Source organism: Sinocyclocheilus anshuiensis, unplaced genomic scaffold (genome assembly GCF_001515605.1).
Source record: "Sinocyclocheilus anshuiensis isolate Anshui unplaced genomic scaffold, SAMN03320099.WGS_v1.1 scaffold43, whole genome shotgun sequence".
In the NCBI taxonomy this organism is placed as follows: Eukaryota; Metazoa; Chordata; class Actinopteri; order Cypriniformes; family Cyprinidae; genus Sinocyclocheilus; species Sinocyclocheilus anshuiensis.
This window is the reverse complement of record NW_015549580.1, coordinates 2,186,562-2,197,711: the sequence shown is the minus strand read 5'-3', so window position 1 is coordinate 2,197,711 and position 11,150 is coordinate 2,186,562. Positions and strand designations below refer to the sequence as shown.

At 36.7% G+C, this 11,150-nt stretch overlaps 1 protein-coding gene across 1 annotated transcript in view; it reads left to right on the top strand.

Annotated features, from left to right (window-relative positions):
- LOC107657727 (endoplasmic reticulum resident protein 44-like) overlaps nucleotides 1-3,909 on the top strand; it is an 18,135-nt gene extending 14,226 nt beyond the window's left edge. The window contains exons 7-9 of the mRNA XM_016445953.1: nucleotides 192-366; nucleotides 875-986; nucleotides 3,451-3,909. Coding sequence (XP_016301439.1) covers nucleotides 192-366; nucleotides 875-986; nucleotides 3,451-3,596 — 433 coding nt within the window. The 3' untranslated portion in view covers nucleotides 3,597-3,909. The remainder of the gene's footprint in view (nucleotides 1-191; nucleotides 367-874; nucleotides 987-3,450) is intronic.
- The last annotated feature ends 7,241 nt before the right edge of the window (nucleotides 3,910-11,150 follow it).

Here is an 11,150-nt window from a genome sequence, read left to right as displayed (position 1 = left end):
AACTTTTATAAAGAATATCTTTTTGGGTTTGAGACTTTAGTCTTTGCAACTTTAGGGATCTTATCTATGCACGAACAACTTTTAACACTCCAAAGAGAAAGGAAAACTTGAAATAACATCATATGACCCCTTTAATTCAAGCCAGTCATAATTGTACCTCATTTTTTCTAGTCTTTTCTCATTTTTTACAGGGATGTTTCTAAGCCTGAGCGGTTCAGTGGTGATAACATTATTTATAAGCCAATGGGAGAGAATGCTCCTGACATGGTCTACATGGGTTCACTCACAAATTTTGACCTCAGCTACGCATGGACACAGGACAAGTGTGTGCCACTAGTCCGAGAAATCACATTTGAAAATGGAGAAGTATGCTTTCCTTTCTCAAAATATCTTTTTGTTTGTGTATAAGAGGTAGTGCGTGTACTTTTTGTCCGCATTTGCTATTTGTGTACATCTAACAGTCGAACAACGAATTCATCATTTGCATAAGAAAAGTCCCCTCCCCCTCAGTGTACTTTTCCCACACTCGAGCACATCTGACTGTGTACGTTTCAAGTGTGTTTGTGTTTTAAAGTCGTCCGCATGCCATGTCCTTTAGTGGGTGTGGGTTTTTTCTTTGATTTACTTGACCGCATGTTTTGAATAACTTCAGTCTGTGTTGCTTGGTGATAGGGCAGATTCTCCACAATCTGCTCCACTGACCCACCTCTGCCCAACTGCACTTCACCCAAACATCCTACACATTCTCAAAACTCATTAGACCGCATTTAGTTGTGGCCCTCAAATCAGAGCGACGTTCCTTCAGTGCTAATATTGTATCACTCTGCTTGCCTGTGTTCGACTGTGATTAGAATTGTTTTGTGTGTGTGTAAAGGAACTGACTGAGGAGGGCATCCCATTCCTGATCCTCTTCCATCAGAAGGACGACACGGATAGTCTGGAGAAATTTCAGCAAGAAGTGGCTCGCCAGCTTATCAGTGAAAAGGGTATGCATAGGGATGAGAAAGGGTCATGGGCGGGTCATTTTTCATATTTCATTGGTTAGATACCGCTCATGTGCAGGGATGCAAACTATGAGAATTAATAAAACCCATTCAGAGAACTTGCATCTTTAAATGTATCCACTTTGGCCATTGAGTCATGTATCGCAGGTTTTCGCTTACCAGCTCATGCCATCAACATTGCTTTTCAGTTCAGCACTGCATTTCCCAAAAGCATTGTAAGCCAAAGCAGATCATAGAGACCCCTGGCACCAGTAGTTTGTATGTTGTACTTCGGTGTGAACATTTGGTATGATCTAACATTTTAATTTCAGAGTATTTCTGCTGTTCTAAAAGTGCCACCTATGCTAGAGAATGATTTTGCAGATTCATTTAGTCAGTCTGCCATTTCATCATGGCCTTCTTTAATGGGATACGCCATCAAAAAAGGAAAGTTCTCTCATCGTGTACTTACCCTCATGCCATTCCAGATGTATGTGACTTGGTTTCTTCAGATGAATGAATATTTTTTGAAAAATAATCCATCTCTGTGACCCCATATAATGTAAGTGTATTGGACCTTCTTAAACAAATAAGCTATCATTTCCAGGCAACTGTCAATCGCAATAGGTCTGGCTGCAGACATGCACTTGCACTCTCAGACACCTGCGCTTCTTGCAATCTTTTTATTTTATTTTATTTTATTTAATCTCTCAAAGTTTTACAAAAGTAGCCAGGTGGTGAAGAAGACAAGAAAAAAGAAACAATTACACTTGTAGGAGAAAAAGACAAGACTCGCAAATCTGTGGCCACAGAACAGCAGAAGATGAACAGAATGCGCAAAGTCTCTCATTAAGAGTTTTCCTCCCCTGGAAAACCATAAACACTTAATATGGCTTAATGTATTAAGACAGTGGCATTAAAAGATCAAATTCGATATACAATTTATTAATATAATGTACTACAAGGCAAGCAGATGGCCAGTATATGAACACAATGCACAAACTTTCACTTTTCCTCCCATACAGCAAAAAGCTTAATGTGGCATAATGGACTAAAATGATAAAGACCAAATTCTTATTGTTGATGCAAACTATATACAGACCAGCAGATATGAACGTGCATTAAGAAATGCAGTAAGAAAGTGATATTAAAAGGACCAAATCCGTACAAGCAAGCAGATGAGCTCAGAATGCAATGCATTAAATTGCACATTAAACGTTTTCCTCCCATGGAAAATCATTATAAATATAACACATAATGTAGCTTAATGGATGAAGACAGTGATATAAAAAGGCTGTAGACATTTTATTCTATATGGAAAAATGCTTACCACAAAACTTTGCCTGTTGCGTTTATTCTGGGCTCACCTGCTTGCCTGTACATATTAGTTATGTTTTAATTATGAGGAGTAGTATATAGAGTTTGGTCTTTATCATCTTAGTCCGTTATGCCACGTTTTGCAGTATGGGAGAAAACAACATATACAGTACATATAAATAATATTAATAAACTGTATATCGAATTTGATCTTTTAATAGTACTATCTTAATACATTAAGCCATTTTAAGTGTTTATGGTTTTCTATGGGAGGAAAATGCTTAATGAGAGACTGTGCATTGTGTTCATCTTCTGCTGTTCTGTGGCCAAAGATTTGTGGGTCTTGTCTTTTTCTCCTACAGGTGACTTGCAGGACCCTGTACGTTATGGTACTAAATTAGTTTTAATCGTTTAACCACCACAGTGTCTGGTCTCCATTGGCAACACGCACAATTTGTGTCGATTGCAAGTGACGTCGCAGGTGGCATTATAATTTAGTTTCTTTTTCCTGTCTTCACCACCTGGCTTCTTTTGTCAAATGTTGACAGATTCTATTAAAAAAATAAAAGGAAAAAAGTGAACGTTCAAGTGACGTCACTTGTGGAAGTGCAGGTGTCTGAGAGTGCAAGTGCATGTCTACAACCAGACCCTTCTCTTCATACGTGCATACACTTAACGTAACTGCAGCATGTTGTGAAGCACGATGTAAGCTCATTGTGAAAGCGGTGGTTTTTAAAGCATCAGCTTCGGAGGTATGTACACTTGCATTATATGAAATATATAATAATGGATTGCTTGTTTTCTACAAATATACAGTGGGTACGGAAAGTATTCAGACCCCCTTACTGCAATATAACAAAGAGTGAAAAATTGAAGGGGGTCTGAATACTTTCCGTACCCACTGTATGTGTTCAATTAAAGAAAGAAAGTCATGTACATCTGGGATGGCATATGGGTGAGTAAAAGATGAGAGGATTTTCATTTTAAGGGAAGTATCCCTTTAAGATCGACCAATTAATTAATCATTCAGGTAACCCAATAACTAGTCTGTTTTGAAAATGTGTTTTGCACATAACTAATTTGATGGCATAAAATGATGGTTAGACACAGTCAGTATCTATAACACATCTAAATTGACCTTTTCTCTCAGGTTCTATCAATTTTCTTCATGCCGACTGCGATAAGTTCCGGCACCCTCTACTGCACATTCAGAAGACCCCCGCCGACTGCCCTGTCATTGCCATTGATAGCTTCCGCCACATGTATGTCTTCCCAGAGTTCAGCGACCTTGCGTAAGTATTGCACTTGTCCGTATGTATTTATTGCAGAGATTCTTTCAGCCTCCTCTCTGCAGGTTATCTCTTGTTCCAGACACCTACCAATTAAACGATTGTAGACTTTGGCCCCACAGAAACACATACTGAGTGAGTGATAGAGAATGGGCTTTGAGCTTCATCTCTCAGCCAGTTATGCCAATTAATTTAGCAACACCTGCATGATAGTTGTAATGTGTATGAACATAGTAGCTTAGTTTTCATAGGTTTATAACTGTTATTACTAGTTTATTACAGCATCATAATTATTTATGACACCAGAGGCCATATATGACAGAAAGCATCATAATTCAGCACATGCCTTATTTTATTAAGCACTCTGTATATCCTATTATCCAATAAGGGCCTTTTCAGCCTGCCTCTCGTCAGTCTTTGATACAGCTGATTGTCCAGGGGGTCGGTGGCATCTGGGACAGTACAGATGATGTCATTATCTTGTTAAAATGCGGTGGTTTTGGAGACTGTCGGCCCTCTCGGGGTCTTATCTGTTCACTCATTAAATCAATGATGCTGCTCAGCAAAAGGAGCCCCTACCAAGTATTGAGCACATGTACAGTAAATGAACATACTTTCCAGAAGGCCAACAATTCACTAAAAATGTTTTTTTATTGGTCTTATGAAGTATTCTAATTCGTTGAGATAGTGAATTGGTGGGTTTTTGTTAAATGTGAGCCAAAATCATCACAATTAAAAGAACCAAAGACTTAAACTACTTCAGTCTGTGTGCATTGAATTTATTTAATACACGAGTTTCACAATTTGAGTTGAATTACTGAAATAAATGAACTTTTCCACGACATTCTAATTTATTGAGATGCACCTGTAACTGTTTTAATATATTTTTGATCATAAGAGACTTAAAAATCCATTTAAATATCTAAAAACTGAACCAACATTTTTGAACAGTAGTTTATATAGTTGTACATACATATGCACACACACACACACACACACACACACTCACATATATATAGTATATGTATAGAAGACAATTTAGGGACAACAAGAGGGTAAATAAATGACAATCTTCATTTTTGGATGAAATATCCCATTAAAACAATTTCCAAAGCAGAATTCCATTTCTGTTTTCTCAAGTCAGAACAACCCACATGCAAGCCATTATCCAAGTTCAAAGTCCCATTTGTAACCCTATCACACTTGACTGGCTTTGAATTTTTGGTACCTTGAGGCATTTGTGCAGCGAGGCAAGCAGAGGGAAGCGAGCGATCTTGTGGATCCATGGTGGCTGCTTGCGAACAATATGGCCGAGGAGGGTGATGGTGGAGAGGCGGCAGCTCTGCTTGCCCATGCATTCATTCATCTTATCTAAAAGATACTACAAAGAAATATATCCAGATGAGGCTGTTATTCATTAATCAGTGATGTTCTGAAATCCATGATGAATCAATCACTATTAACCAAAGTGTATACTGAAGACTACTGAAGATGAGTCTTCCTTCACCTTATCATGGGGCTCCCTGACAGAAGACAGGATGTCCACAGCTTGAGATGAGCTTGTCTCCAGGAAATAGTCTACAAGGCTATTCAGCAACATGGTCCCTTTATCTGTCAAAAAAAAATTACTACATGCATCCATTGACACTAACAAACATATTAAAGGGATAGTTCACCCAAAAATGAAAATTCTGTCATTAATTACTCACCCTCATGTTGTTCTATACCTGTAAGACCTTAGTTCATGTTCAGAACACAAATTAAGATATTTTTGAGAGCAAAAATATAATAGAATAGAATAGAATAGAATAGAATCTGAGAGTTGTCTGACTCTGCATAGACAGCAATGCAACTGAAATGTTCCCAAGTCCAGAAACGTAGCAAGGAGGTCTGTAAAATAATCCATGTGACATTAGTGGTTCATCCGCAATTATATGAAGCCACGAGAATACTTTTTGTGCGCAAAAGAAAAAAAATAACGACTTCATTAAACAATTCGTCTCCTCCGCATCACCCTGGTGCCATTTTGGAGAATATCTGCCGAGAATGATGCAACTGTGTCATGCGGCTATGTTGTTTTCATTCGAATCGAAGCGCAAACAATGTAGGAAACGGATCCGGCGTGACGCAGCTGACAAAGAACAGCATACATTGTTTACGTCCAGCTGATATTGCAGGGTCAGACAGCTCTCAGATTCCATCAAAAATATCTTAATATATGTTCCGAAGATGAACGAAGGTCTTACGGGTTTGAAACGACATGAGGGTGAGTAAATAATGACAGAATTTTAATTTTTGGGTGAACTAACCCTTTAATGACAGAATTTTCATTTTTGGGTGAACTAATCCTTTAAATGATATTTTATAAAAATGTAAGGTAAAAAGGTAATTAATAGTTGTCTTAAGCAAAAAAAAAAACATCCCAATCAAAATCATGTTAAGTACACGGCTCTTCCTGTGTACATTACTGTCAATCATCTTAAAGGTATAGTCCGGCGAAAAATGAAAATTTACTCACCCTCATGCCGTTCCAAACTTGTATGATTTTTTTTTTTTTATCTGTGTGTAACAAAGATATTTTGAAGAATGTTGGTAACCAAACAGTTTGAGTTCCTACTGACTTGCATTGTACTTTCTGTCTGTACATTGGAAGCCAATGGACCCAAAAATGTTTGGTTACCAACATTCTTCAAATTGTCTTTTTCATTCCACATACAGGTTTGGAATAACACAAGGGTGAGTAATGATTTACTAACAGAATTTTTATTGTCGTACAGACTATCCTTGACCTAAAATATTGTGCATTTTAATCCAAATGTTCGGTCTTCGTGATCTAAAGTTGGGAAGCAGTGTCACAAAGACAAACTATTGCCTTGTGAGCACTTCATACTCCATCTGTCCACCAACAGTGGACTACCCCTTCAAACTGTGGCAGACCCAGATGACTAAACTGAGATTAAAAAAAAAAAGTTTTTAGGATTAAGATAACAAAGAAAGTGAGCCTAATGTTGCACAAAGGATGTAATTGCTCAAAAAGGCCTGATTTAATCAGTCATGTTTTCTTAAAATTTGTCAGTAGTCATTTGATCTTAGTGTAACAAAACTATGTATGTCCCAAAGTCAACAGGTTGCATAAACAGACAGTATGTACTCGATGTACTGCAGAAATCATACATTAAGGGGTACAACAGCTTGTCACTAGGGCAGTATCCTCAAAGGTACATCTTTGTAACCTATCAACATATTCATATTAGTGCCTTACTGTACCAGTGACAAGATAAAGGAGCAATTTTTCATTTTTCTCTCTCTCTTTCTGAGAGTATGGGGGCAGCAGCATCATCCAAATGTCACTGACAGAGCTAACAGACCCTACCTAAAGAGTGCATGCAGCAACATCTGCTACTTTAATCATAAACAACTAGATTCAGGCTGCAGTTTCAAAAACTATTTGAAGAATTATTGCCACTCGTAAGTGGCTTCTTTGAAAAATGAACTGATTACGCTTTTGAAAAGATTTAAAATGACCTACTGTCCATCAGTGTTGTTATTGTTAACTAAAACTATTAAATTCACTTTTGGTAACTGAAATAAAGCTGAAATTAAATAAAATCTAAATATTAGATGAAAAAAAAAAAATCTAAATTAGAAATGTTGCCTTGGCATTTAACTGAGATACGTTTACACTGAAGTACTAAAATTACTCAAATAAATGAATAAATACACACACACACACATTTATCTCAAACATGAAAATATAAAACACAACTCATAATATTAATAAAAATTATAATAGTATATAAATAGTACTAAAATAAAACTGCCGTCCACTTAAAATGCAGGTAAATTCAGTTTTCAGTAGCCTGTGCATAAAGTTACTTACTAATTTAAGTTGCAGTTCACCCAAAAATGCAAATTCAATTTACTCACACTCGTGTGTTCAAAACCTGTATGACTTACTTTCTTCTGTGAAGCGTAAAAAGACAAAACAAGTACAAAAACAGATAAAGTATTGTTTTGTGTGTTCCACAGAAAAAAAAAGTCATACAGGTTTGGAACTACAAGAGGGTGAGTACATGAGGACAGAATTTTCGTTTTGGGGTGAACTATCCCTTTAAAATATGATCTAACCTAATAACCTGCTCAGTAACAGAAATTTGCCTCTAAATGCTATACATTTAGTTTAATGTTTCAAGTACTTTTTTTTATAACAGCAGACAGATATTTAGGCCACAATTTGGTATTTAAAAGTGTGGGGAAAACAGCTTTTAATATGAAGAATATGCAAATGACAGCGTACAAACTCTTGAAACTGTCTTAATTTAAATATTTGCAACTATTTCTAACTATACACTTCTAGGGAAGCTGACCTAATGTGACTACAGTTTCCCCTCCACCATCCTTATCTTCAGACATCAAAAAAGACTTTTATCTTTAGCTACGTCTTTATAGTAATATGGAAATGAACTGAAGTGGGTGTTTAAAGGAGGCACAAGAAAAAGGGTCTCTGATGTCATGAAACATCTTCCCGCCCACAGCAGGAACCCATGACATCACAACACCTATGGAGATTGCATCACAGAGCACCACAGATGGCCTGCCATCTTTTCCATTTGAGTGCGCGAGTGTGTTCGCACAGAATATGGAAAGTGCAATGTGTCTGACACTCGGCTGTGTGCAGGTCAGTCGCCTGGGACTTTCCCTCCCCGAGCAGCACAGCCGAACACATGCAGAGCTCAGCACTCGGGCTATCACGCACAGGGTGGCTTGCATGTGCTGCTGGAGATGTTCATTCGCCCCTTCGTAGGGGAAGTCCAGTGTGTTGTGTTATGAGGAAGGCGTGGGGGCCAGGGTGCGTCTCAGACCCAGCTCCGTGTTTGTGAGGGGATCCCCCTGCTCACTCCAAAAAAACAACGCTTGAGACTGGGGGCAGCAGCCGCGCATCTCAGTCAGGACAAAAACAAACAGATTTAACTTCTTTTTTTTTTTTTTTAATGAGAAGTTGGTTTTTAGACTGCTTTTCAATGGCGCTGAATCTTTTGATAAAGCGGACCTTGTGGTTCCTACAGACCATTTTGTGTGAATCAGTACTACTATTAAATGCAAAAGAACCAAACGAGTGATAACGGACAATTTTTTATTTTTCTCTTTTTGACAAGTGAAACTAAAATAAGGGTCGATAAACCATAAAAGGCTATTGTTGTTTTCTGCTGGTCCTTCAGGACCGTAATCAAATAACATTCAAATGTTGTTTGTGCTGAAGGAGGTCTCACAGTGCATTGATTTCAGTATTAGATTTGCCTCTCAGAGGCTTGTGTTATCAAAGCCTTACAGGGAAACCTCACCCAAATCTATCAGCCACCCCAGCAGCACATAGAAAGATATATGAAACACGTGAGCAGCCTGGGTAAACCCAGTTTAGCAGGATGTTTTATCTAAACCTGAGAGTTGTTGATCAGAATCATCTTGATCAGATGTGCTAACTGCTAAGAAAAACAGAAAAGATCATAAGAAATCATACATGAAGCATCGGTATTTCCACAATTACAGCATACAAGCAATTACCCAAGAGGCAGATTCTCTTCTTCAATGTGCAATTATAATTTATTCAACTTGTCTGCTATATGTATAGTTATAAGCCTTATCTATTCTGTTATATTAATAATATTTAAACAAACCATTAAATTTGTATAATAATTAACCATTACAGTGGCTTATTAATGTTATTCAAATTTCATTTATTTTTAGCAGCCTGAGACATTATTAGATGTCTGAAATATGTAATTGATCAAAAGTTAAGGCAAAATAAGTATTCATGGTCTGGACACAATGAGCTCCACAGACTATGGAAACTGTATCATAATTTTAACTTCATAATTTGTCATTGATAATGATATGTATTAATTGTTCATTCATAGTGTATTGAGTTTCTCACTACTGTGCAACGTTTCATTTATATCTACTCATAATCCAAGAACAGAATTAAAAAGAAATCCATCATAGTTACAATACCGCACAGGGGCATTTTAAGTGTTTATCATAAAATTCTGCAATAACTTTTACAATTTTAGCACAAAAAATCTACATAATTGTAGTAAACAGAACCATGTCACCTTCTGCAAATCCTCAGTATGGATTTCCTCAGTATATAACATTAACAAATCTTAATGTTATATAGTTCACACTCTTATACAACAATCATCTATGATCTCTAACACCTACAGTCACATTACCGCTACAAAGGTCGATCAGCTGATCGACAGCATGTCAGATGATGGAATAAGGCCTTGTTTGCTTTGGCATAGAAATGAATGATGAATTAAGGCAAAAGGAAAATTAGCAGGTCCACTCGTTGTAGCATGTCACATATGCATGTTTGCACTGCGTGTAGGAGTTATTCTGCAGTTGTGGTTGTTTTATGTGCATTGAGCGTCTGGTGTTTATTTCAGAATGCGCGTGGGTCGCCAACTCCGCCGTCTCGTGGCCTCCTCTACAAAAACAAATGTGCTTGAGTGTATCACTGAGTGTCGTTCTTACTGTTGTTGTTGCTCTTAAGCTGTTGTAGCTGCAGGGCGATACTTTCTTTCCTCATCCGTTGGATCAGGTTGCCCCTGGCAAAACCAAGCAGTCCACCCCCCACGGCAGCAGCAACCCCCGCCACTTTAAATCCCGCTAAGAGTCCCAGCGGCCCTCCTAGCACTCCTCCCACCACTGCACCCACCACGGGCAAAACCGCCAGCTTCAAACGAGCCGCCTGTGGAGAAAAAGCACATATACATATATATATATATATACATATACATATACATATATATATAATTATTTATTTTAATTATTATTATTATTATCATCATTAGTCCTATCTATGATCATTATTTTATATGTAATATATTTAATATAATAATTAAATAACTATTTAATAATAACAACAATCATTTAAACAAAAACAAGTTATTATTATTATTATCCTAGCTTAATTATTAAACAAAAACAACAATAATAAAAGTATTATACATTATTATAATTAAATTATTAATCTAATATTATTATGAATATTATTAGAAATCCTCTCTATGATATAATTTTCAGTTTTTTGTACACATTTCTGCATGTTTGTTGTACCATATTAATTTTTTCAAATATTAAACAATACAATAAAAAAAATAATTCTTCATTATATTATGACAATTGTCCTCATGATATTTTTGACTTAATGTCTAAAAAAAATTATTTTAATTCTAAAATAAAATACATGCTCATTATAGAAGAGATGTGTTCAACTCATTGTGTGTATAAATTGATACAAATGAGCCTCATGTCACTGACCCACATGCAATGTGCATGAAAGCATCAAACAGGTGAGAAATGAATAATTTAGGTGACATCAATGTCCCAAAACGGTGTTTGAACTCACACATTTTTCATGTGCTATTTTTCTGATAACCAAACAATTATAAAGTCTTTCATGTCCAGTTTACAGCCAAACAGAAACATATGCAGTCATATGTAAACACACGCACAATATTAATCAGAGATCTGAAAAAAAAAAAAAAACCCACGGATA